The sequence below is a fragment of the Chelonoidis abingdonii genome, chromosome 19, assembly GCF_003597395.2.
Source record: "Chelonoidis abingdonii isolate Lonesome George chromosome 19, CheloAbing_2.0, whole genome shotgun sequence".
NCBI lineage: Eukaryota > Metazoa > Chordata > Testudines > Testudinidae > Chelonoidis > Chelonoidis abingdonii.
In genome coordinates this window covers 39,590,131-39,617,480 of record NC_133787.1, presented here as the reverse complement: position 1 = coordinate 39,617,480, position 27,350 = coordinate 39,590,131, and the positions used below count along the sequence as shown (strand labels likewise).

The 27,350-nt window shown below is 47.2% G+C and overlaps 1 protein-coding gene across 2 annotated transcripts in view; it reads left to right on the top strand.

Annotated features, from left to right (window-relative positions):
* Window positions 1-27,350, top strand: part of ANKRD11 (ankyrin repeat domain containing 11) — a 249,862-nt gene that overhangs the window by 170,011 nt on the left and 52,501 nt on the right. For both annotated transcript variants that reach the window (XM_032764255.2, XM_032764254.2), the window contains one exon: window positions 13,942-14,086. In XM_032764255.2, coding sequence (XP_032620146.1) covers window positions 14,000-14,086 — 87 coding nt within the window. In that variant the 5' untranslated portion in view covers window positions 13,942-13,999. The remainder of the gene's footprint in view (window positions 1-13,941; window positions 14,087-27,350) is intronic.

The window sequence follows — 27,350 nt, the reverse complement described above, 5'->3', positions numbered from 1 at the left end:
GCTACGGGAGGCTACTCCACCTCACGGCAGGCAGGCAGGCAGTAATCAACAGTGAAGGGTAAGATTATGTCATGGAAGTCACAGATTCTGTAACTTCCGGAGACCTCCGTGACATTCTCTGCTGCAGATCCGAAGCTGTCAGCCGCCATAGGGGAACCCCCAGACCTCTCAGCCACTGTGAGGGAACCAAGAACTTTGAGCTGCTGGCAACACAGCTCCTAGCTGCAGTAGGGGTGGCCCTGCAGCTCCCAGAGGCTGGTGCTGGAGCTGTGGGGCACCATGACCGGGGGGGCGACCCCACAGCTCTGAGCCACCATGGGTGGCAGGTGCTAGACAACTCTCTACTCCTCATCAGGGCTTGGGCTCTCATCCCCATCAGTCTCATTTTGTCACTGTTGTTTTTAGTAAAAGCCAGGGACAGGTCATGGACTTCCCTGAGTTTTTGTTTATTGCCTGTAACCTATCCTTGGCTTTTCCTAAAACTAACCTTGATGAAATCTTAACCCTGTCAGTAGTCTGCTGGGGAAGCTCTGTCCCTTTGCTCAGGGCAGAGCACAATCTTTAGCCCACAGCCTCCTGGGTCAGGCAGACAGCAATTAACAGTCTGCGGGGGAGCTCTGGCCCTCTGGAAAGGACAGAGCACAGTCTTTAGTGCAGGCCTCTTGGCCTAGAATGAGTTTGAAGCCACCCCAGGTGATAGATGTCAGCAGAAGGGGTAGGGGGACCTGGGCCTATCCTACTCCACCAGGTCCCACCCAAACCCCATCAGTGACAGGCAATCTCGCCACTGGGTCAGCAGGGGAACCACGCTGCCTTACTTCCCGGCAGCCCAACCTGGTCAAGGTGTCCTTCCCCTTGGCTACTTCCTACCCCACTTAGAGCCCCGCTTGCTGGAGCACCAACAACTGTCTTGTTGCCTTGCAGTTGGGTGGTGGACACTTGAGTCCTTCCTCAGGGTCTTTTGTCTCCTCCAACAGCTGGACACAGCTCCATTCGGGTGCTAGTCCGAGATCCTGCAGAGGTCTCTGCTTGCTGAAAGAGGTCTGTTCCCTCCTATGGTCCGGCCCCAAATGAGCTTCAGAGCTCTCGTTTCATACTTTCTGTTCTGCCCTCAGACTTCCGGTGAGATGGATGGGGCAGATTTAGCTCCACTCACCAGGGGGAATGAGGCCACTCTGCCTTACTATAGTGGGATACCAGTGGAACTCAGGCATGGTCAGTGCACACGGTGAACAAGTGTGCTTTTCTTGAGCAACTTTCCTTTATGTAAATGTGGGCACCCTTGTGTTTTGCCTCCAGGAGAGTAGAATCTAAACATAAGCTTTTTGTGGTGGAAATACACCAATATAGAGGCCTATAATGTTCAGGTGGCTCAAAATAAGAAGCACAAATCCATAACATTCTGATAGCTCTCAGAACTTCAGCTGTCCTTAAGGAAAAAACAGATGGCACTTGTGTATGCTGACGTAATAGCTTTCTATTAAAATAGTGTTCTGCTAGCAAGCCCTGCTTGTGATAAGCAGCTAGTGCCAGGAATGAGGAAAATGAAAAGTATGCAGATCAGGAGTATAGGAGGAAAGGCAGTGCACCTGCAGGAACATTGGCTCAAGAAAGAAACCACAGTTGCAAAACAAACATCTTTTAGTCAGTCCTTTCTGCCATGGTTCTGTAAATGCAATTTGATTTATGGAAAGTCTCTTCTTAGGAAAGTATAAAACATATAGCTCCCCTGTGTACATACAGGTATGTCTGAGAAACTACTTGAGGCTGGTCTTGAGCTATCTATGACTTTGCTCACCAGGGTATACAGAATAGCTGCAACCCAGAGTTCCATGATACACTGTGGGTTGAATCTCTGATATCCCTTCATTCATTCTTATGTATTCCATTATCAGATGGAGGACAAAGAATTCTCAGTAACCTCTGTGAGTTATCGTGAAGTGTTCTTCCATCTTGAAAACATGAGTTCACAACCCCCGCAAAAAACATTGGAATAACAATGCTACAGTTAATGTTCTGTACTCAAGAGAAGTCATACAGCTGCTAATAAATGTGTATTTCTGCATCTCAGTGCAAGGATCCTAGTACTGTAGTGTTAGCAGCCTTACGTCTGTGCATCAGCGCATCTCTCCCTCCAACCTAGCCTGTTTCACCCCCTTTCTTCTGATCTTAGCTTGCGTGTAGGAAGTGGCAGTAGGGGAGCTCTACTGCTGTCAGCCTATCCTGGCTTGCTCTCCTGCAAACCAGGAGACTTGCTATTAAAACCATTGAGATATCAGAAACTGAAGCAAACAAAACCCCACTGTTATACCAATAGGAGTCATCAAAGCGAATACAAGGCCGAGTTCATTCTCAGGGCTCTGCTACTCATAAACCACTTGAGCTGCATTTCCTCTGCTTGTTGTCAGCAGAGTCCTCAAGTGAGTTGCAGACTTGGATTCACTCTGGGGATGGTGAGGATCCAGTCCACAGCTTAGTGAATTTTTTGTTACAAAATAAAGAAACATGGGTGTTCTTAGCCCCAATTATTATTTTAATTGAGCACAGGCTCTCCAGTGGCAACCAGTCTTAAGGAGTGGATCTTATCTGACTGATTTTCATACCTTCTTCCTTAAGTCTAGACTCAGTAACTGAGAAATAAGATATCATGTTGCATGTGTATAGAACCTTTACTTAGAATCATAGAATTGCAGGGCTGGAAGGGACCTGCAGTGGTCATCTAGTCTAGTCCAGTCGCCTGCACGCATGGCAGGACTAAGTGTTATCTAGACCATCCCTGACAGGTTTTGTCTAACCTGGTCTTAGAAACCTCCAACCATGGAGACTCCACAGCCTCTTCAGGCAATTTACTGCAATGCTTAACTACCCTGGCAGGAAGTTTTTCCTAATGTCCAACCTAAGCCTCCCTTGCTGCAGTTTAAGTCCATTGCTTCTTGTCCTGTCCTCAGAGGTTGAGGAGAACAATTTTTCTCTCTTCCTTGTAACAACCTTTTATATACTTGAAAACTGTTGTCATGTCCCCCCTCAGTCTTCTCTTCTCCAGACTAAACAAGCCCAGTTTTTTCAATCTTCCTTCATAGGTCATGTTTTTTTAGACTTTTAATCATTTTTGTTGCTCTTCTCTGGACTTTCTCCTGAAATGTGGCACCCAGAACTGGACACAGTATTCCAGTTGAGGCCTAATCAGCACGGAGTAGAGCAGAAGAATTACATCTCATGTCTTGCTTACAACACTCCTGCTAATGCAGGGGTGGGCAAACATTTTGGCCTGAGGGCCACATTGGGGTTGCAAAACTGAATAGAGGCCTGGGTAGGAAAGGCCATGCCTCCCCAAACACCCTGGCCCCCGCCCCCAGTCTGCCTCCTGACTGCCCCCTTGAGAACCTCTGACCCATCCAACGCCCCTGCTCTTGTCCCCTGACTGCCTCCTCCAAGGACCTGCTTTCCAACCCCCCTGCTCCCAGTCCTCTGACTGCCCCAACCCCATCCACATCCCCACCCCCCTGACAGGCCCCCTGGAACCCCATGCCTATCCAACCCTCCTGTTCCCCGTCCCCTACCATCACCACCCCAAACCTCCTCCCCATTCAAGCGCTCCCTGTCTCCTTATTCCCCCCTGGGCCCCCCCGCCCCTTATACAACCCCCTGGCCTGACCCACTTACCATGCCGAGCAGAGCATGCAGAGCAGCATGTCTGGCTGCCGTGCCAGCCAGAGCCAGACACGCTGCCACTCTGTTCAGCAGGAGCGCACAGCTCTGCCACCCAGAGCACTGTCCGTGTGGCAGCGTGGCTCTGCGGGGCAGGGAGGGACAGCGGGAGAGGGGCTGGGGAGCCCAGGGGCCGGGCAGGATGGTCCCGCAGGCCAGATGTAGCCCGAGGGCCATAGTTTGCCCACCTCTGTGCTAATGCATCCCAGAATGTTGTTTGCTTTTTTTGCAACAGTGTTACATTGTTGACTCTTACTTAGCTTGTGATCTCCTATGGCCCCCAGATCCCTTTCCGCAGTTCTCCTTCCTAGGAAGTCGTTTCCCATTTTGTATGTGTGCAACTGATTGTTCCTTCCTAAGTGGAGGACTTTGCATTTGTCCTCACTGAATTTCATTATTTGGAGGATCTCAAAGCACTTTACAAGCGATTAAGCTTCAGTACCTCTGAAGAGTGGTGGCATTATCCTCCTTTGCAGATGAGTGAGCTGAGGTTCAGAGAGATTTCAGGGCCAGTCATTGGCAGAGCCAGGAACAGAGATCAGTTGCCCTGATTCCCAGTCCTGTGCTTTAACCACTAGGAAGCAGTCTCCTGTTTCTGCTGTTTTAACAGCTGCTTTTTCTCTTTTTACACAAACATATTAAGGGAGTGAAGGATGCAAGTGAAATGAAATGTGGAGCCTTCATCTAATCTAGGCTACCTTTTAGAATCCACCCCTCAACCTGAGAGCCTCATCCACAGCCTGTTGAAGATAGTGGAATTCTTTCCATTGATTCAGTGAGTGTTGTAACAGATTGTGGATTGTTGTCCGTTGTTACCTTTGAAATAAATTGGTGGTCTCAGTCTAGTGTCTGTCCCAAAAATCACCACCACAGTTGATGCTAATATGCACTCTTGTTGAGTTTCAGTAGATGGGCCAAACCACAGCTAGTGTGGAGAATTCCCCACTCTCCTAGAGGAGGTCCCTCCAGCATGCAGCACGCTGCTGAAAGCTGGCCCTGCTCCCTTCCTCACAGTTCCATGAATAGAAGCCTTCAGTCTTCATAGCTATCCACCAAAGCCAGATTCACCTGTGGGTACATGTGAGAAGAATTACAGTAGCACTGACCACTTATTTTTTCGCTTTCTTTAATTGACTATAACTGATTGAGAATATTTACTGTGTGGACTGTTTGAAAATAATGTTGTTGACAATTATCCCCCAGCTGTGTGGCATTCTATGTCTTTCAGTCCATGGAATATACTTTACGGGAGAAGGTTGGTTCTTTTCATTGTTACCCAGTATCAATAGGAATATGCCGGCTGAACTGCAAAACTCTTGTTAGGAAGATCAAGAATCAAACTAGTTCTCTTATACAATTAAAGCATGAATCCATTTTTGTAGTATGGAAGGGACCCACACAATGCTCAAGCCTTGGACTCTTGAAGGCTTTAGTTCAATTTTGTTAACGTCCTGGACTGTTCCTTTAACCTTACTGAGGGGATGTAATCAGGTCCTCTGGCATGACAGAAGTTGTGGCCCAGATGGACCCCAAGCTGTCCCAGCCTTCCTGTAAATAGTCGAGCTATGCTGAAGATTTCCTCACAGCAGCCGATTCTGTTCTTCGACCACAAAGCAGAGAACCAACTGTATCAAAAGGGAATTTTGTAACTGACCAGTTGCGAGGCAGTCATTGATGTCCAAAAATGTAGCAGTATCATCCACTGCATGTGGATAATTGAGGTGACGAGATTGCGAGAAAACTGGATGCTCAAGAAACCATATGGGCAAAACTTTGGCCAGTAATTTTAAGGGGTGCTATCAGGGCTCTTTATATTAAGATGTGATGTACACTGTGAGAGTGGTCCTGCCTGGATTTTTCTGGGTGGTGTTGTACATGGTTGGAAGTTTCCAGCAGTGACACTAAACTGATGCCCAGTGCACGTTAGGATAGAAAATAACAATCAAACCTGTGTGTGGATTTTTTGTGGTTAAATTTAACTGCTTGTCAAGAATTGCTATTGCAAAAAGTTACCATGACAGAGCTGTCTAGGAGCCTTACTTTTCTCAATTTATATCAAGTTTTTAACATAACCTTGATTGTGTTCCTTAAGTACTGTGTGCATAGCAAGGTTCGCAAAGCAGCATGGCAATCTGAGCTTCTCTCTCTGATTTCAAGTGTGTCTCAGTTTTATAAAATGCCCAGTAAATAGGGGTAAGACTTGAATTAAATCTCAGCGTGGTGAGGAAGTGTCTAAAGTACTAATAACCATTTCCACATACATAATAAGACATGCACGGTTGCTAGGCTCTTTAGAAAGTGCTGTTAAGGTCCTGGACTCTTCCTTTCACTTTGTTGAGGGGATGTCTGTTGTAATCAGGTCTTCGTGTAATCGCAAAGATTAAGAATAAGATATTCTAGCATGATGGATACTGAAGAAATAGATCTATGCATTGTTAGCGAATAAAGGTGCCTCTAAGTTTCCAGTTGTTCTGAAAGTAGCAGTTTGGGGCGGGGGGATGTGTATGTGTGTGTGCCTAAATAACATGGCTCACTTGAGTCTCCATGGCCCCATGGAAACTAACCCAGATACAGATGTTAATTCTAAAGCATCAGCAGAGTGTGTGTGGAAGGGAGCAGGAGTGCAAAGAATGGGAGAGGAAAAGTCACCTTAGAGGGACAGGGATTGATCTGGAGAATAGGAGAAAGGAAGACACATGAGGACAGAGAGAGGCAGTCTGAGAAGGAGTGGGGAGTCCCTGCCAGGATTCCTGCCATGGAGCATTTCTCATATAGAATCACAGAAACGTCAATCTGGAAGGGACCTTGAGAGGCCATCAAGCACAGCCCCCTGCGCTATGGCAAGACCAAGTAAACCTAGTCTGTAACTGTCAGGTGTCTGTCCAACCTGTTCTTAAAAACTTCCAGCAATGGGGATTCCACAACCTCCCTTGGAAGCCTGTTCCAGAGCTTAACTATCCTTAGAGTTAGAAAGTTTTTCCTAATAGTTAACCTAAATCTCCCTTGCTGCAAGTTAAGACCAGTATGTCTTGTCGTACCTTCTGTGGCCAGGGAGAACAATTGATCACTTTATAACAGCCATATTTGGAGACTGTCATCAGAGCCCTTCTCTGTCATCTTTTCTCAAGAATAAACATGCCCAGTTTTCAACATTTCCTGATAGGTCAGGTTTTCAAAACCTTTTATCATTTTTGTGTGTTTTGTTGCTCTCTGGGCTCTCTCCAATTTGTCCACATTTTCTAAAATGTGGCTCCCTGAATTGGACACAGCACCCCAGCTGAGGCCTCACCGATGTCAAGTAGAGTGGGACAATTCCCTCCTGTGTCTTACATCCGACACTGATGTTAATACATCCTGGAATGATATTAGCCGTTTTTGCAGTTGCATCACGGTGACTCATTCAGTTTGTGATCCACTGTAACCCCAGACCCTTTTCAGCAGCACTACCACCCATTTTGTAGTTGTGCTTGTACTTTTCCCTTCCGAAGTGTAGTACCTTGCACTATTTTGAATGTAATCTTGTTGATTTCAGACCTGTTCCTGAATTCGTTATATATTTAAAAAGAAAACCTGAGGAACTAGGCAAAAATACATCAAGCTGGAGTTGAAAGCTTGGTAACCTCCAGTTAAGGTCACCCAAACAGCCTTAACGCAATCCCCGAACAGTTACTTTCAGAACAACTGGAAACTTAGAGACACCTTTTATTCTCTAAAAATGCATAGATTTATTTCATCAGTATCCATTATGCTAGAATATCTTATTCTTAATCTTTGTGATTACATGCTATAATATTATTCAAACCAAACTAAACTGCACCTGTGTTTATATTGCTTAGCTCAAAGCACTCCTGCTGCCTTATACCCTTACACAACTATAGAAAAAGATGGACTTTCCACTTCCTGAATCTAACCAGAGCATAGAAAGGACAATAATTATTGTCCGTTCCCCAAGAATAACTATATCATCAATTATACATGTGCCTTTTGATAGCTCTAGTTCATCCGCAAATACAAACCTCCTACTCCCAGTTCTTTACATTATGGGATATACAAGATAAAGTAAAGATGAAGTGTGTGGAGGAAGAATCACAATTGTTATTGGAAACACCTGTATAAAACTCACACTAGATCTAATGTGCATTTAACACTCCAAGGTTTGGGGTTTGTAAGTAGAACCTCGGGTGTAGTTTTCCAGGCTTTCAAAAATTTAATATTTTTTTAAATTGTTATTTCCATGAAAGGTTAATGTTGTTTCTGGTCAGCCTTAACTGCAGCTTCACCACACTTTGTGCCTGGGAAGAAATGATTCAAGCTCTGTTTCAGAGTTTAATGTTTAACAAGACATTTGCACAGTTATTGATATTTATCTTTAAAAACAATATTTAATAATCAAAACACACGTATATAAAATGTTGGCAGCCCATCCTTTCTATGTACAGTATATATATTATGCACATGAAAATATCCTAAGACCTCTCATCATCATCATGTATTCACACGTAAGCAGTATAAGATCCAGCACAGCTGTGTCTGTAAAAGGAAGAGATGTAAAAAATACTGTGGATAAATAGGCATTATTGGCAGATCAACTCTAGGTACAAAATAGATTTCCCTTTTATAAAAAAGCACGTTATCATCATACTGGGTGGCTGTGAGAAATCAGAGTAGTGCTTTCAGAGAGCCCAGCTGGATACATTTCTGCCAATCCTAAATAAGTCCGCATTCGCTGTAGCAGCAGGGATGACAGAGAGCTCAATTCTGTCTTAAGGGAGGCCCTTGTAATTCTGCATGTCCGATAGTATTGCATGCCCTCCCCTCCAACTCCGTAACAACAACTGGGCCTCATCAAATGTAAACGTTGTTTTTAAAATGAGGAGGGACGGGGAACACTTGTTTCATAATAGTGATTTTTGGAAGTACAGTTAATTTTTCCCTTTTTGGCTCCATCCCATTTTGTGGTCACCCATCGAGATGTTGGGATTGATTATGCAGCTCTGGATTTGACACATCTTGGGGAAAATAAAAATTCTGTGGCCTGCCTGGCTTGTGCCTCCCATAGAGGAGAGAGGATGGTGTCTCCCTATAGAAACTAGCCTCATTTTGTAGTGGAGTTTGGATTTGTTAATGGAAGACTCCATAGGCAAATATCCAGATCTGTTCCTTACAAGGCCACCAAATGTTTCAATTTCTGCATGGTTCCCTCCTGATCTGCTGGCTGCAGAATAGCATGACAGTGTACTAGGCAGGGGCAGGGAGAGATGCTTGTCAAATAGTTTGCAACATCTTAACCGTTCTGACCCCCTATAAACCAGGTTGTGTCATGGAGGAAGGATCTGCAGTACTTGGAGCAGATGATGCCAAACAGGCTCGGTAGCTGCGGTGGAGGGCGATGAGAGAAGCAAATGGATACAGAAATGCTGTTTGCTGCTACATATTTTTTTTTTTTAGTGGGTGGTGGTAAAAGTTTGAAAAGTATTGTGTTCATTCCTGTGGAGAAAAAGCGGAGAGGACAAAAACAACTGTGCTTATACAAAGGGGCCTGAGGGACACTCAGATATTTCTTAGCCTCATAGCCAGCTTTACTGATCTCTGTTGCCTGTAATAGGGTTTCATGACCCAGCAGTGAGCTTTAATTTACAGGCTTGCTATGTCTTAGGACGTTTTACTCCTGCCCCTTGCCCTCTTTCCCTGGGGGAGGCATTGAAACCTCTGCATAAAAATGATTTGCAAATGTCTACGGGAACCAGGTTGAAAAGGCTGGTATGCACTTGTTTGTGCCTGGGTTGGTGGAGTCCAGTAGCTTGGCTGCCTGCCACATGTAAACAGTTTCTTTTGTTGTTCTGGAAATGTTAGGGATTTTATTACGTTGTGCTCGCTTGGTCTCCCACTACTTTATTGTGTGACAGGAGTGTAATCATCTGGTTCAAGGAGCTTAGTTAATTGTTTACAAAATAGAAATGTTGATGATTGTCTCCTGTAGTTTAAAGTAAAGTTTAAAGCAGTGTAGTAGAATGGGTGGTTTGTCCAGTTTTCAGATTAGGAGGGATTGGAGCCAAATTGTATGTAATATACTAACATCCCTCCGCTGGTCCTGCTTGCATGCATATGTCAGCCACGGCCTTCACTTCTTTTATCTTGGGGGTGGCTCTTACAAATTGGGCATTTGTACCACCCCTCTGACTTCTATTAACTGTGCTTAAAAATGAAATGAGGACTGCAAGCATTATTGTTGTGCAAATGTAATACTCCCTCCAAGCTGTTAAATAGGCCAGTGCTCTGTTTACATGAAGAGGCAGCCAGCTTTCCAAGTGTAATGAGTCAGCTAGATGAACAGAAGGGGTGCGGAATTAATCTGGCACCCGTCTGGCCTTTTCTCAGTTAAACAGGTTTTCCAAGCTCCACGTGAATAGGTATCTACCCTGGTTACAAACAGACACAATGACAGCTAGTGTGGACAGATTTTTTTCAAAAATAAATTGACGGTACACATGTCCATAAAACCCAATTTTAGTGAGGCATTTGAAATGGAATCCTAAATTGGATCTGGTTTGTAATTTGACATAGTCTGTGTTACAGGGCACAATGTCACTGCCCTGATCCCATGCATACTGGTTCATGCATTAATAGATCTACAGGAAGCGAAGCTGTTCAGTGTGCCATATGGTTTAATATCCCGTGTAGACTAAAACTGAATTTCCATCATTGACACCAAATGCTTTGAATCTCCATTGCGTAGATGTTCATACTGTTGTTGAAATGCATATGCTTGAATGACAGCTTGTGACCCCATGCAAGCACTGGAGTGGTGGAGCTCTACTCATGTCCCACTCATCACCCCCAGCGTCCCCCTGCCTGCAAACTCATATGTTTCCTTTTCCTTGTTAGTGGGACTCAGTTCTAAGTCCTGGGTTATAACTCGGACTAATGGCATGAAATGAAGAAAGGAATATGTAGGCTGGGCAAATCAGAGAGAACTCTCCGCTGCTGAGATTTGGGAGGTTGTAAATAACATACCAGTGGAAGTGGTGAGACAAGGTGGGGGAGGTAATGACTTTTACTGGACCAGCTTCTGTTGGTGAGAGAGACAAGCTTTCACACTTACACTGAGCTTTGCTTCAGGTGGAAATGATGGCAACCTTGATACCAGACAATAGTCTGTACAGAACAATCCTGCAGTTCAGAATCCCGAGGATCTAAGAAGTGCCTGAAATCACTGCAGCTGGTCATGTGTGCATGGTTTTCTCCACTTTATGAAGGCTCAAAATCTTATTTTTTTTAACATTAAAGTTTATATTCTGCCTAATCTGGACAGACCAAATCAGTAATGGTGGTCTGTCATAGTACCAAGGACTGGCACAGTCTTGACTCTGGGTTTTATGAATCCCAACAGTTACTCTTTCCAACCTATAATGCCCAGTGAAAGCTGGCTCACCTTTTTAAAATGCTGCTCCTAGTCATTTTTTGTCAGCATTTTGATGTGAGCTGCTATGTTCACCATGGGCTTCATGCCTTTGCAGTGCTATGTAGTAGGACTATAGAAATGTCCATGTGTTGGACGCTCATGCTACTCTGAAAATTATGGAGAAGTTTTTTGGTGTATTTCACTTTAATGTTAATAGTAATGTCAGTTTGCCTGTGTTTTGATGTTACCAATCTGCTGGATTCCTCGCCACTCATCCTTTCCAGGGCCAGTGATGGGAGAGGCTTTTCAGCCTCCTTTGCGTGTTCTGCTCCCTAGTTTCCCTGCAGAGTGAGGAGTGTCATTCCAGCTCCCTTGATTTTAGGAAGAAGTGGTGAAATGTCCTTACTGTGCATCTCTGGTACCCAGCATAGCAGGGTTTCCTGACACAACTACCTTCACTTAGGGCTGGGAGCCACAGCTAAGGAGGCCTCTGGTGCCTTTTTCATTTCCTAAATATGGATAATTTCTCCATAGTCACCTGTGTTAAGAACAGAAACTAACGTGGCTGCTCTGAGGAAAACCATGTTTTGTTATAACATCTCCATTAACTGATGTGTGTCAGCATTGTCTGGGGATAGATAGCATTTGGTTGGTTAACTTCTGCTGCTGTAGGGCTACGAAAGGGGCATGGAGCGTTTTTATAAGTTTGAAAAACAACTCTGATAAGCCTATAGTCAGTGTAATAGGTAGGGTTTATAGTTTACAGACATGTTTACAAATGAAGAGCTTTCCATAGAGTTTTACTAAAGTAAATGTCATATGATTATTTCTGTTACAGCAGTACTCAGGACAAGAGCCCCCTGGCGCTACGGGTTGTACAGACGTAGCACAAAAAGACAGTCCCTGCCCCAAAGAGCTTCCAATCTAAGTATCAGACAAGAGATGGATACAGATGGACAGACGGGAGAGTACAAGGCAACGATGAGACAATCTTGGTCAGCATGACAGGCGGTGGGTGGTCTTAGCACACCCCCAGCCTACATACCACCAAGGCTTTTTTTGTAGGCTTCTTGGCAGAGGAGAGTTTTAATGAGAGATTTGGAGACAGAGTTAGTTTTGCAGATGTTTACCGAGAGCTCTGCCTGAGCAGGACCTGCAGGCAGCATAAGAGAGAGCATGAATGTGATTGTTTGGAAATTTAACAAGGAGGTGCTAGAGGTTAGCACCATGAGCCAGTTAGAGGCAGGAGCTGAACTTTTGATGCTGAATGAGATATGCTAGGTAGGGTGGGAATAGGCGGTGAAGGGCCTTAAGAGCGAAGACAGGTAACTTACATATGATATGATAGAGAAGAGGGAGCCTGTGGACAGATGCAAAGAGAGGAGTGACCTGGTCAAAGCGATGGGCTAGGAAGATAATCTTTGCAGCAGAATGTAATGCTGGTCAGAGGTGCTGAATTGGCGGCTCATTGTCCAGACACAAAATAAACAAGACAGAAGCCATGAATCTGATAGATATTTAGTCATCTGAGTGAAGTCAGCAGATGGAACTAAACACCTAACTGATTCAAACCATTTCAAGCTGTGGGCCTTCAAAGCTGTGGCTTTTTAGGCACCCAAAAAATTGGTATGAGGTTTTGCTTTCCCCCATCTCAGTTCTGTTCTCTCTTTTCCTCACCCACAAAATTCCTAGACTGGGGATGGCGTTCTGGAATTACTCTGTTCATGGACAATTTCCTGCAATTGTACCTTTTTTTAAAAACAAACAAACAACAAAACAGCAGAAAGTTAATGGGTGCAGTGTGTTATGCCATCAGGTGGCAATTAGCTGGTGGAAGATTTTTCAAATGATGCCCGTTTGTCGTTTCAGCCGAAGTACAATAAGACTTTTGCTTTTGGACTCGATTTGGGTCGCTATTCTGAAGTATACTGTTGTGCTGATGCTTTTTAGCCTCTAACCTCAGAAGAGGAGATATTTTTGTTCCCTAAAAGGCCTTGCCTGTCCTGGCTTCAGACCATGTTTCTGATCTTGGTTACAACACATACTTCTGTGTATTTCAGATGTCAGTTGTCTTTTCAGCTCTGTAACCAGGCAACACATGGCACCGGCAACAGAGCTCTTTGTTGTTCTCCTGAATTGTGCCTTACCTAGGCCCGGGCACAATGGCCGTGCTGAGACTAAAAGGGCTTGGCTTGGGGCAGCTTCTCTGAAAACCTTGCAGGGAACATTGTACCTTGTGTTTGCATCCTCTGTTTTTCTCTAGATATGAGAAGCAGGCCAATACAAAGGCATATTTTATAAGTAGACTTCCTAATTCACCACATGTTAATTGCTTTATGTGTTTAGTCTCTTGAATACAAGAAAAATTCATAGAACTGATGATAAACTCCAGAGGCACAAATAGTTACGTAAGTGCCAAAAATACCTGTACATAGGGCCCATCTTTACAAGCCCTGGGGCATTAGTTTACTGGGGTGGAGGCCACCGTGGCTGAGAGAAGCCCCACGTGGGAGTTAAGATCAGTTCTGTAGACAGAAAGTAAGGGTATCACTTTCCGTTTGAGTCTAGCCCGTCACGGTAACTAGCCCTGGTGCCTCCAAGATAAATTACATTAAGCAGTCTCTCAGAAGCAGCCCAATACTTAATGCAGGTGTCTCTTTGCTCCCTTACAAATTGCATCTGGGGCCCATGGCAGATTGGCCCCACCTTGAGTGGGATGTGTGGATGCTTGTACCTGTTCTGGGAGCCCAGCGCAGCAGTTATCCTGTATTTTCTCTTTTTTAATGATCATTATAAATTCTCTAATTCTTCTGATTTTTCTCTCTAAACAGACGGTTGATGACGAGGCGATGGCAGCATAAATGAAGATCAAGTAAGGAAGGCAGAACGATGCCCAAGGGTGGGTGTTCTAAAACACCACAGTCAGACGATTTCTCTCTCAGCAACGACATGGTGGAGAAACAAACGGGGAAAAAGGTAGCGTGCTGGTTTTTTCATATTCACCAGACTTTCGAGAGGGCAGGTTCACCGTGAGAGGCCAGGACTGGGCAGCGTCCAGCCATTTATAAGCCACTCCAGTAGTTGCTGTGCTAAGAGATTGCCCAACATCCTGTATCAGCAGATGATATTGAATCTGAATCAGACAATATTTGTACAGTGGTGACATGCCAACTGATAAGGACTCAGCTTACAATGTGCTTCACTTTGGCCCATGTCTCCTAGGCCACGTCTAAACTATGCGCCGTATCGGCGCGTTAAAATCGATTGCTCTGGGATCGATATATCGTGTCTAATCTAGACAGGATATATCGATCCCTGAGCGCGCTTATATCGATTCCGAAACTCCACCAACCCCAACGGAGTTCCAGAATCGACATGGCGAGCCGCGGACATCGATCCCGCGCGGTGAAGACGGGTGAGTAAATTGATTTTAGATATTCGACTTCAGCTACGTTATTCACGTAGCTGAAATTGCGTATCTAAAATCGATTTTATCCCGTAGTGTAGACCAGCCCCTAGTCTGTAATACCCATTGCGAGGTACTGGAGCTGAATGGTAGTGACTTGAGACAGTGCTATAGGTGACACTTCGGAAGGGTGTTCAGTAAAATGATTGTGAATTTTAAAGTTTTCTATCTTAAAGAACCATTGCAGGGACAAATAACTGCCGTGAAATCAGAAGTATTGTCTGAATGTCTGTAAGGGAGAAACTTATCCCTTTGCGCATACTGTTCTTGTGCCCACAAATGCAGTATCCATGTAAGAATCTCAGCTGTGCTGAGCACACGTGAAAGTCTGATATGCTCTAATTAATGGTTGACCAGGTGTGGGTATTTCAGTAGCTCTGCTGAAAATATTGCTATTTGGATTTTAATTAAGGCTTCTGAGGTTTGATCTGTGCTACGGATTGCAGATGAGGTTACTGAAATGAAATGGGAGTTTAAGGATGCTTTTTCTTTTCTATTTCACCCCCAACATAAATTCTGCTCATTTTGCCGCATACCTGAGCTCCATCCCCTGCCCTCCAGCTTTTTGATGGTCCTTAGCAGTATCTCACTGGATTACAATAAAGTCCTATAGGCAGCATCTGTTGAGAAATTGTGTATAAAAAGCCGTTTTTAATTAAAATTCAAAATCTGTGTATTGAAAACTGTTAGTCCACTACAGACACCGATATTTCCCAGTCTCCTTCTGTCCCCTGACCCAGTTTGTCCCAGCATTTCCTACCTCTGAAGCTGTTTGAACTTCTCCTGCCTCATATGGGAATCAGAGCTTCATTAGCAAACAAGATGTTGCCTCTTGTTCTCCCATCCTCTGTCTTTCCCTTTCTCACTAACTTTCCCTCCACATTTTCATGTTACTGGTTTTCCTTCCTCAAGTCTTTTCCTCTCCTTTCCCTGATCCCTCTCCCTCAATGGAGCTCCCATAGTATTGTTTCTGATGCATTTGTAAGAATGACTTGCACTTTCCAGCAGTGTGCTCTGCCTTCCACAGTAACTGCAGCGTTTGGCGCAGTGCTTATGCTGTTTAATCAATCTAGACTGTGATTATCACTGTAGTGTCTGAACGCCAGCTCTCCTCTTCCCACTCAATATTAGAACCCGGGCTGCTGGATTGCAGAGAGTGCTGCAGAATGGGATCTAGCAAAGACACTGCTCAATTGCAAAAGTTTTGCAGCATACCAGTAGCAAGGAGACGACTGCTTGCTGGGAGTTCATAGATTCTCCAGGGCTGATTGTTACCTTGGTTCCTAGCACAGCCTTACTCTGTTGGCTTCTTTACAGTTGACAACATGCCCTGGAATTTTGTGAATGTTGAATAGTTTTATTGACCATTCAGCCTCGAAAGGATTTTGCAGTTGTCACCTGAAGTGGCAAGAGGAGAAAGGCAGAGATGATGACCAACTACAGCATTTTAGGTGGGAGTCAAATATCAGATGGATTGGTAGCATCTGCCCAGTTCCCTTTCTCTTGCTCTGCAAGTGCATAGTTGAATCTGTTTGCATGAGGCATGCTGGACAATGTACACCATTCCCAGGCAGGCATCTTCTAGGACTCAACAAGGTGGAAGTCTTATGGGGAAGACTGCAAAAATTGGGCACAATAGTCTTGAATGTGGAGAAGTGGCTGCAGAGTGCTACTGTGAGGTGTCCAGTGAAGATATCAGAATTCACCCTGACTTCTTCCTGGCAAATGAGGGTGGAAGCCAGTAGTGCTGATTACACTGAGTATGAAGCTGAGGTTCTGTCAGGGCCGTGTATGGAGCAGGTGCATCAAAGGGCACAGGGAACAGTTACAATACGATTCAGCCTCCATTTTATTCCACCCAGAAGTTTGAACAAAAGGCTGCAGTTCACCTACCTGCCCTGGAGTCATTTGACTAATATTACGAATAGGAATGCTGGGAACTGTAACTTAGTTTCCTGTGGCTAAGTAACGAGGACATTGTTTCTGCACTGCCCACCAAAAGCCTCAATGCAGACCTCGTGGAACAACATTGTTTAGTGGGGACAGAGAGCACAGTCTCTTGGCTTCCTTAATTCTGGTCTTCTCAACCTGTGAAGAAATTTGAAGACTATTGTCCACTAGGGACTGAGCTGAGATTCGAGTTAATTAGCTGAAGGATATTGTACGGCAAATCATCACTTTCTAGTTAACTCTGTAAGGGTGGAACAGCAACTTTGGGTATAAGCAGTTTCTGCTTCCAGAGATTGTAGTGGGTACACTTCAGGGAGGTGGCAACTTCTAATTTATCTTGTATTTGTCAACAATTTCAGATGCCTCAGCCTGTAACTCCTCTAGCCAGGGCTGGCTCCATAGTTTTTGTTGCCCCAAGTGCAAAAAAAAAAAAAAAAAACCAAACCAAACCTGCGATTGTGATCAGGAACTCTAACGCTGCCGCTTCATTCTTCGGAAGCAATTCAGCGGTAGGTCCTTCCCTCTGACACGGACTGAGGGACCTGCCACCGAATTACCACCAAAGAGATGGACATGCCATCCCCTTCCATGGGCCGCCGCCTGGAGCCGGCCCTGCCTCCTGCTCTGTCTAGGAAGGTAGCTGAGGTGTCTTAAGGTGCCTTCATTGGTCAGTGCCTTCTGGATAAACTAAGTCACATGAAGGGACTGGCTGGGCACTAGATGCACTTTATAATTAATTGAAATATAATGATAGAATGATTGAAATATAAAATGGCAAAACAGTAACTTTATTAACATTTAAAATCTTTTCTCCTCAGTGTGACCTTAACATGAACAGTTGTTTTAACATTAAACTAATAGCCCTTAAATTGTTACATTTTGAGACACCAACTCTAAACAAAATGTAGAATGCGTAGCATGTTCAGCCATTTATTACTGGCTAGACTATCCCATGGGCTGAATGCCTCAGTAACTATCTACAGGTTCTGTGCTGCAGGATGTTAGAGCCTGACTCCAGCTGCCCTCTTTGCTGCAGGCTCTTGCTATGTTGAAGCTGCGTAAACCTGTTCCCTTTTAGTTGCAGAGCTAATTGAGAAGTGAGAGAGCTAGTGCCCTCCCCTATCCTGCTCTCATCCCTTAGTATCCTTCAGCACGGACCATTTAGTAGCTTCTGATATCTCAGTTATTCTGCTGCAGGCAGGGGAGTGAGTTAGCTTAAAGTCCAGTTCTCTAACTGGAAGGTGAGGGTCCTCAAACCCCCTCCCCCTCCCGATTTCTGCGAGTGCCAAACTGCCTTTGCAGGGATTGGTGTGCTTAGCCTGCTGGGTGGGTGGGTATGTGTCTCTCCCTTGGCCCGGGCACATTTCCAGCTTGCTCCGCCCCTCTCCCTGACAGCCAGGTTTGGGTGGGACGGAGACGCTTCTCACACCGGGTGAAGGTGGCCGCTCTGGGTCAAGCTATCTGTGCAGGGCAGCGGCTGTCAGCACAAGAGCCTGGCTGGGGAGGCAGTGGTGGCCTGCCGCCTCCATTCCCTGCTCAGGCCTATCTTCTGGGGACAGGGGCCAAGTAAGCCAGAATTATGCTGGAGGGAAGCACAGCAGGAGGAGGACAGAGGGGTCCGGTAACTCTGGCAGGGAGAGCACAGTGGCCCCAGGCTGGGTGCAGGGTGGGGGGTCGCTGGGAAAGGCTCCAGGAGCAAGTTCCCGGGCCTCTGCTCAGCCAGAGGTAGAGGCATTGCCACGCCCTTTCACTTGCTGAGGTGACTGTGAGAGCATGAGAGTCTCCATGGCCGGGTCCAGAGGCACATGCTCCCCACTTCTGTTGCCCCAGCCCTCCAGGAGCCAGTAGGATTGGCTGCCCTAGCCCAGGAGATGGGGCTGGAAGGTTCCTCTCAGAGGCAATACGTGGGGTGATGACATGCCCCCTTCCCCCGTCAGCAGGCATGAGTTGTGTCTGCATCAAACCCTGGTGGCCAGGATGTATTTGAAAACTTTGCCCCCTCTGTTGTCTTTCTCTGTGATGGAAGAACGTAAGGGAACTAGAAGACGTGGTCAGCATGACAGCCTGTGCTCTTAGCACACCCCAGCCAATCGCTGCCAAGCTTTTTATAGGCTTCCTGGCAAAGAGAAGTTTTCAGGAGAGGTTTGAAGGAGGATGAATTAGTTTTGCAGCCGTTTACGGGGAGCTCCTCCCAGGCACTCAGGGCAGCATGGGAGAGAGCGTGAAGGTGGTGGTTTGAAAATGTAACAAGTGGGCGATGGAGGCTGCTATCACGGGCTTGATTGGAGGCAGGAGTCAACCTTTCGACACTGGATGAGAGGTGATAAAGTGAGGCTAGGCCCTGAAAATGAAAACAGGCAGCTTCTGTTTGTTATCCTAGAGAAGAGGGAGGGACGCAAGAGAGGAATTACATGGTCAAAGCAATCAGATAGGAAGATGATCTTTGCAGCAGCATTATACGTGGATATGAGCAGTAGAAGACGGTGTTTGTCAAGGTCAGAGAGAAGGATATTATAGTAATCAAGGTGCAAGATGAGCATTTTACCCATGTGGATAGGAAAGGCTGCATCTTAGAGATGTTACTGAGAGAGAATCTGCAAGACATAGGCTTTGTTCACACTGCAAGTGCTACAGTGATATTTCTGTTGCTGTAAATTCACCCCCTTGAGAGGCAGTAGATAGGTCAATAGAGTTCTTCCATCAATCTGGCAGTGACTCTGAGGCACTGGTTGGCTTAACTACATCTCTTGAGGTGTGACGTTGTCACATCCCTGAGTGCCATTACTAGGTTGACCTAAGTTTTAGGTGTAAACCAGGCCTTAGACAGAGCCTGGATGTGACATTTCCTCATAAAGTCTTTACAGATCCCCATTCCAGACTTCCTGCTTCAAAGTGGGGTAGATCAAAGTGCATTAGGGAACTTTCATTGCACAACAACAGGATCCACACATGCAGTTAGGGCATGGACTAATACAAGAACTAGGGGTCACCAAATGAAATTAATAGGCAGCAGATTTAAAACAAACAAAAGAAAGTTGATCTTCACGCAGCGCACAGTCAACTTGTGGAACTCCTTACCTGAGGAGGTTGTGAAGGCTAGGACTATAACAGTGTTTAAAAGAGAACTGGATAAATTCATGGTGGTAAAGTCCATAAATGGCTATTAGCCAGGATGGGTAAAGAATGGTGTCACTAGCCTCTGTTCATCAGAGGATGGAGATGGATGGCAGGGGAGAGATCATTTGATCATTGCCTGTTAGGTTCACTCTCTCTGGGGCACCTGGCATTTGCCACTGTTGGTAGACAGATACTGGGCTAGATGGACTTGATCTGACCTGGTACAGTGTTCTTATGTTCTTATGGCCAGCTAGTGAGAGTTAGATTTACACCCCACTTGCTGGGCACTAACAATTTGTGTAGATTAAGGTCTGAGGCTGCATTAGAGAAGTGGCCATGTTTTCCAGAGATTTATGGATTTTAAGATGAGAAGAGACCATTGTGATCGTCTGCTATGAACTCCTGCATAACACAGACTATAGGACTTCCCTTGATTAATCCTGCTTCGAGTCCAATAGCTGAGCAGGAAGTAGAGCCTCTTTTTTAAGAAAAACATCCAATCTCAATTTACAAATGCCCGGTGATGGGGAATTCCACCACAACCCCTCCATTCCACAGGCCGTGGTGAGAGTGCACGACTTGGCTCCACAGTGACCTTCACAACCAATTTAGGCCATGGCAGAGATGGCCTTTGAAAAAGGAGTCTCATCAGATGTAACTGGAAGAAAGGTCACTGTCACCCAGCCACAAGTGGCTAAGGACTGGAAAGCAGTGGCTGCAGGGGAGAAGCTGAGGACATGTAAGACTAACTAAGTGATCTCCTCTTAGCTGTGAGGTAAAGCTTTCTAAGTCTCTTCGGTGCTCTTGAAGCCTTAGTCCCATTTTCAAAAGAGCCTTTGCTGCCTCATATGACAAAGTCCCATTGACTTTTAATGAGACATTGATACCTAAGCAGCTATGTCACTTTTAACAATGTGACTTGGGCTTCTAAGTTTCTTAGGTGCTTCTGAAAATGTTACTTGTGCTCACTAGTGTGGCAGCACATAGCATGGCTTTTAAAAACAGCCCTTCTGTTTCCACATGTGCTTTCATATTTGTATTTTGGCCCTGGAAAAGAAAGAAGCATGGTCGTCTTGTTAGGGCTTTCCACTGGGACGCAGGAGCTAGACTCAGTTCTCAGCTATGCCAGTGTATTCCATATGTCTGGGGCAAGACACCTCCTCCCTCTGTCCCTGGATTCCCCATTTATAAAAGGTTCCCCCTTCCTCCCACCATTTGCCTTGCTTGTCTGTTTAGATTGTAGACAGTATGTATGAGTCTAGTGCCTTGCGCAATGGGCCCCAGTCTTAGTTGGGGCCTCTAGGCACTACCACAATACAAATAACAGCTGTCCTGATATGCATTGGATTAAGTACTATCATTCCCAACATGTGGCTAAACTTCCTTGGTCAAGGCATTTGCTCTTTATGGTTTTATTTTTTGTGATACAGGAGACAGCTTTCCCTCACTGAACTGATGCGCGGTGCAGTTCAGAAGAGACTTGGCATGGCCAGTCCAGTTTAAAGGTTGTTTTTGTTCATCACTGCTTATTTGTCTTTAGTATTGCAATCTGAAAGGCTGTCGATCCAGTTTGGAGCACAAATGGCTTTGGGGATTTCCATCATCTGGTAATGCAAATCTTTGCATAAGAGATTGGAAAGTGGGTCAGTTTTGTGAACTATACAGTGAAAATGCAACTTCAGTGCAGTTCTAAGTAGTGCATGAGTGGTGGTGTCAATAGTTCAGGGTGTGTTTGTACCCAAATCCAAGAACTCACTTCCATCTGCCAGAAGTCTATATTCCTTTGCATCGATTTGCACTTCATTCATGCTTTCAGGGTCATTTTTGCAATTATAAGAGCTAAAGAATTTTTTTCCCCATGAAAACTTAAATTTTTGGAGCACAAGATGGTAACCTCAAAAAAAAAAAAAAAAAAAAGAGGCTTGTTGAGCTGCAGCAAGTTGACCCAATTTGAGCCCTGAGTGAACAAATAACTGTTATGGAGCCATGTCATATAGGTGCATATGGGTGTTGAAAATGGCTGCTCCCAGACTTTCGATGTTATCTATGCTCTGAATTTAATCTGCCCTCTGTAATTTAACCTCTTGTCTTTACTACATGTACGTGACAGACCCTTATTTTACAGCCAGTCAGGAGTATATATTTGCTTGACTAAATTAAGCAGACTTATATCACCGTCAGTACTGTATCAGTGGTTAGCAGTATTTGCAGTAGAGAAATTAGCTTGTTCTAGAGAGAGCTGTGGCTGCTTCTTCGAGTGATTGCTCATGTGTATTCCACAGTAGGTGTGCGTGCTCACCATGTGCACCGGTGCCAGAAATGTTTCCTTAAGCAGTACCCGTAGAGGGGGAGCACCGCTGTGACCCCTGGAGTGGTGCCTCTATATCAAACTGTAAGGGGAGCTGCGCACTCCCCCCACCCTCAGTTCCCTCTTGCCACCAGTGAAGGTAGTCGGAACTTCGTGCTCCAGCCTTGCTGCAGCTTCTCCCATTAGCCTTAGTCGTACAGTTCTTCAGTAGCAAAATAGTTTCTCCAGTTAGTCATCTGGGCTCGGGGCATGCCCCATACTCCAGGCTTCAAGTCGTGCGACTCCTGTCACAGAACTGTGCCAAGAAGTGATCCACACACACAATGTCTCCGCTGCTTGGGCGAGACCCACGTAAGGGAGCACTGTAGGATCTGTAGATCTTTCAAACCGCGGACTAAGAGGGAGAGGGACATTAGACATGGCGCTTTCCTAATGGAATCACCGCTGACCCTGGCACGCCACACGAATTTGGCGCCTGGCACCGGTTCCTCGATATGGAGCGAAGTCCCATCCTCTAGCCGGCTCTGCTCCTCTCTAAAGAAGCAAGGGAAGACTCAGTGGCACTGAGAGAAAGATAGGGGTGAGGCTAGACCCAAGCTGGGCAGCCCACGATCCCCCTCGGGACCCAAGCCTCCATCTTATGTTGAGCGGAGCAGCCCAGTCTCATCTGTGCATGCCTCCCCTGCGGTGAGGATGCCGTCAACACCGGAGGTGGTACAGGCTGCGTGTGACATTTTAACCCTACAAGTACCCAGGGCGCCGTCTGAGATGGGCCCCCGGTCTCAAGGGAAGCTACCACTGGGAGCACAACAACCCTCCCCAACGTGGCACAGTCCCCACTCCTAGGGCCACTCGATGTGGTCTTCCCGCAGCTTTCGCCAGCCCTCTACCTCACTTAGGCTGACCGGCTCACCGCCCACGAGGGAGCCTCGGGACTTCTCTACACCCTGTGACCAGGGACATGGGCACCAGGATAAGCGGTGCTGACGCTCCTCTTCACGTTGAAGCTATTGAAGCTGATCTCATCACTGCCAACGTAGATGCTCCAACTCGAGCTCCTGCTCTACCAGACATTGTACACGGGACTTATCTCGCGATTCACCAGCACCAAAGCGTCATAGCTCCGGCTGCCGGGGCGAGTACAGGAGCAACACGGACAGCTACCAATATTTGTCCTTGAGGTCCCGGTCATGTGGAGGGCACCGTCGCTCACATCACTCCTGCAGTACTGTGCGGTCATCTGTGACCTCCACATCGGCATTCAGCCACCTGTCTCCAAATCGTGCACCTCTGAGACAGCAAGCTGCACTGCCTGGCACCCAAGTCGGTCAGTGGCACAGAACACTGTGGTAAGGGCAGTGGTATCAGTGGGCACTGTGGCTACAGATCCCTGCCCAGGCGAGACCCCACTCGGTGGCCGGAGCGTCTCAGGCTCCTTCGGCCTCCCCTCCATGTCAGAGGGAGAAACAGTCAACAGCACCGCGCCCAGACTCTGACCTGGAGATCGACCCACTGGTACTGTCCGATGCCCTAGGCTCCATGCCAGTCCCGTCACCAGTGCCGGAGGATACCATAGCGATGCCGCCTGTCCCCCAAGAGGACTTCAGGGCTCACCAAGAGCTCCTCCAGCGGGTGGCATCCAATCTCCAGCTCCAGGCTGAGGAGGTGGAGGAGCCATCTGACTCTCTCTTTAATGTACTGTCATCCTTGGACCAAGCCGTGTGGCCCTACCTCTCCACCAGGGGTAGCCAATATCTCGACTACCCTGTGGCAAACCCCAGCTTTCTTGGCCCCCATCTCCAAGAAAGCGGAGAGGAAATACTTTGTGCTGGCTAAGGGCCATGAATGCCTGTACTCCCCCCTGGCACCTAACTCCCTGGTGGGAGAGTCAGTAAACCACCGGGAACATCAGGGTCAGCCCTTGCCCACCCATAAAGACAAAGATGTCGGGGACTGAATGCATTTGGCATGAAGGTTTATTCCTCGGCGAGTTTCCAGCTCAAGGTGGCCAATCGCCAAGCCCTTCTAAGTCGATATGACTTTAATCTATGGGGGTCCCTACCAAAGTTCGAACCTCTCCTCCTAAAGCGGGACAAAAAGGAGTTCAGGGCTCTGGTAGAGGAAGGAGCGTCAGCGGTGAAAGCAGCCCTCCAGGCGGCATCAGATGCGGCAGACACGGCAGCCTGTTCGATGGCCTCTGCCATATCCATGCTCAGGGCATCGTGGCCTCTCCTGTCCAGACTGTCTCCAGAGTCGCAGTCCTTGATGCAGGACCTTCCCTTCGACGGGAAAGCGTTGTTTGCGGATTAAATTGATATCTGCCTGCATGGGATGAAAGACTCCCGTACAACGCTGCAAACCTTGGGCCTGTACGTCACTCCAGTGAAGGACAAACCTAGGCCACAAACTTCGGCTCCTCCTGCTTGGGGCAGATACGAGCCCCCGCCTAAGAGGCCGAGGGAAGAGAGACGCAAGTCCCAGCATCAGTCCCGCTCGGCCCTGCGGCTTGGCCCTTTAAAGGGCAAAAGCCAGGGAAAGAGGCAATTTTGACTCTTTGCGGGGGGCCACTGGGCTTGTTGCCAGGGAGAACCCCCGGTTAATAAAGTTTGTGTTCTGCAACTATTTATTTGCCTTCTGAGTGGAGTGGTCCTGGATAACGTCGGACCAAGGAGTCCTCAACACTTTTTCCAAGGACTACACATTGCAGTTCACTTCACGCCCCCGCCCCCCCCGCACTGGATGAGCCTCAGGGACCTGGAGCATGCCCGCCTCCTAGTACAGGAGGTGGCGTACCTCCTGCACCTGAGGGCGGTGGAAAGGGTACAGGTAGAATTCCAGAATAAGGGTTTCTATTCCTGGTATTTCTTGATCCTGAAGGCAAAAGGGGGGCTCAGGCCCATCTTAGACCTCTAGGATCTCAACAGTTTCATGGTCCGCTACAGGAGGATTGGTTTGCGGCCCTGGACCTCCAGGACGCATACTTCCATATCCATATTTTTGAGGGACACAGGCGTTTCCTCCAGTTCCTGGTGGGGGGGACCATTACCAGTTCACAGCCTTTCCATGGCCCCCAGAGTTTTCACCAAATGCATGGCGGTAGTAGCAGCCGACCTCTGGAGGAAAGGGGTAAAAATTTTCCCTTATCTGGACGATTGGCTTCTCAAGGTCAATTCTCGGTCCCGGGTACAGACCCAGGAGGGACTTCTTCTGTCCACGTGTGCAGATTTCGGCCTAGTGGTAAACGAGGCCAAGTCTGCGTTAGCCCGCCACAGCCTCTCTTCCCCGGGACAGGTTGAAGACCCTAAAACATCTCATCGCCTCAGTCGCACCCTTCCTAGTGATGACGGCAAGGGTGTTCCTTCAGATCCTCGGTCACATGGCGGCATGCACGTCCGTGATTTGCCATACCAGGCTCAGAATGAAGTCCCTCCAGCACTGGCTGGTCTGCCAGTATTCCCAGGCTCGGGACGGGCTGGACAAGGTTGTCAAGATATCATCCCAGGTAGTTGCTGCCCTACAATGATGGTCCCTCCCGCGTAACGTGCTGCCAGGAATCCCCTTCCGAGAAATCTCCCCTTCACTAGACCTGGTGTCAGATGCCTCGGACCTGACCTGGGGAACCCACACAGGGAGCGTTCAAACCCAAGGGAGACGGTCAGCCTCAGAATTATCCCTACACATAAACGTCATAGAGCTCAGGGCGATATGGCTGGCGTGCGTGACCTTCAGGGGCACTTTCACAGGAAAGGTGGTCAGAGTCCTCACTGGACAATACGACTGTGATGTATTACATCAACAGACAGGGAGGAACACGTTGCTCAGCCCTATGCCTGGAAGCCTGAGCTTATGGGAGTTCTGTATAGCCCACAATATCTCTCTGTGAGCCTTCCACCTACCTGGCACCTGCAGTGTGCGGGGCGGTCACCTCAGCAGGGTTTTTTCTTACCAGTTTGAGTTGTCACTCCTACAGCTCTTCCGAGAGTGGGGAGTTCCCCAGGTCAACCTCTTTGCAACTGCCCAGAACCGACGCTGCCCCCAGTTCTGCTCCCAGGGAGGGGTGGGAAGAAGGGCAATCTTGGACGCCTCCCTCCTTCGGTGATCAGGCCAACTTTTCTAAGCCGTCCCACCTTTCCCCCGATAGGCAAAGTCCTGCAAAAAGTAAAAGCAGTCAGGACTCTGGTCATCCTCATAACCCCGGATGGGCCCGTCAACACTGGTACGGGACCCTCATCCAACTCTTAGCGGCTCCTCCACGGAGGCTGTCGCTTCGCTGGGATCTCCTCTCCCAGGAAGGGGGATGCCTCCTCCACCCCAGCCTGGCCACACTTCACCTGATAGCATGGTTGCTCCGTGGTTAGATGAGGAGGAGGAGGGAAGGTGTTCGGAGAATGTCAAACGAGTTCTGTTGGAAAGGAGAAAGCCGTCCACACGATGGACATACCTGGCCAAATGGTCTAGGTTCTCTGGATGGGCGGGGAACTTCCCCATCGATCCAATTCATTCTCGATTACCTCCTGTCCCTTAGGACCCCAGGGTTAGCTCCCGCCTCCATCAGATGCATTTGGTGGCCATATCAGCTTTTCACCCGCCGGTACAGGGCCACTTGGTCTTTTCCCATAGTACGTCCTCCCACTTTCTTAAGGGCTTGGATCGTTCATTCCTGTATGCTAGGCCCCCCATGCCGCAGTGGGATCTAAACCTAGTGTTATCTTGCATCACAGGTACTCCCTTTGTTCCTGGTCCCACCTGTCATGAAAGGTAGCATTCCTTGTGGCCATTACATCACCCCAGCATGTCTCGGACCTTAGGGCCTTGACCTCAGAACCCCCATATATGGTCTTCCACGAGGATAAGGTCAAGCTTCGCCCACACCCCACTTTTCTCCCGAAGGTGGTCTCTGCCTTCTGTATGGATCAGGACATCTTCCTACCAGTACTCTGTCCTAAGCCCCATTTCTCCAACAAGGAACATCACCTACATACACTAGCTGTGCATAGGGCGCTGGCTTTTTACCTACACCGAACCAGGCCATTCCGGAAATCCTTGCAGCTGTTCGTTGCACCGGCCGAACAGATAAGGGGACAGCCGATTTCCACCCAGGGCCTTTCGCGCTGGATCATCTTGTGCATAATGCATGTGTTATGACCTGGCAGGAGTTCCTCCGCTGCCTATCGTTAAGGCTCATTCTATGAGAGCTCTGGCCTCGTTGGCCACCTGTGTAGCTCACATCCCTATCCAGGACATATACAGAGCTGCCACACCTTTTCTTAGCATTATGCGATGATCTCCCAAGCATGGAATGACATCAGGTTTGGTAGGGCAGTACTGCATCCGCGAATTCCTACCCACCTCCATCAGACATAGCTTGGAGTCACCTACTGTGAAATACACATGAGCAA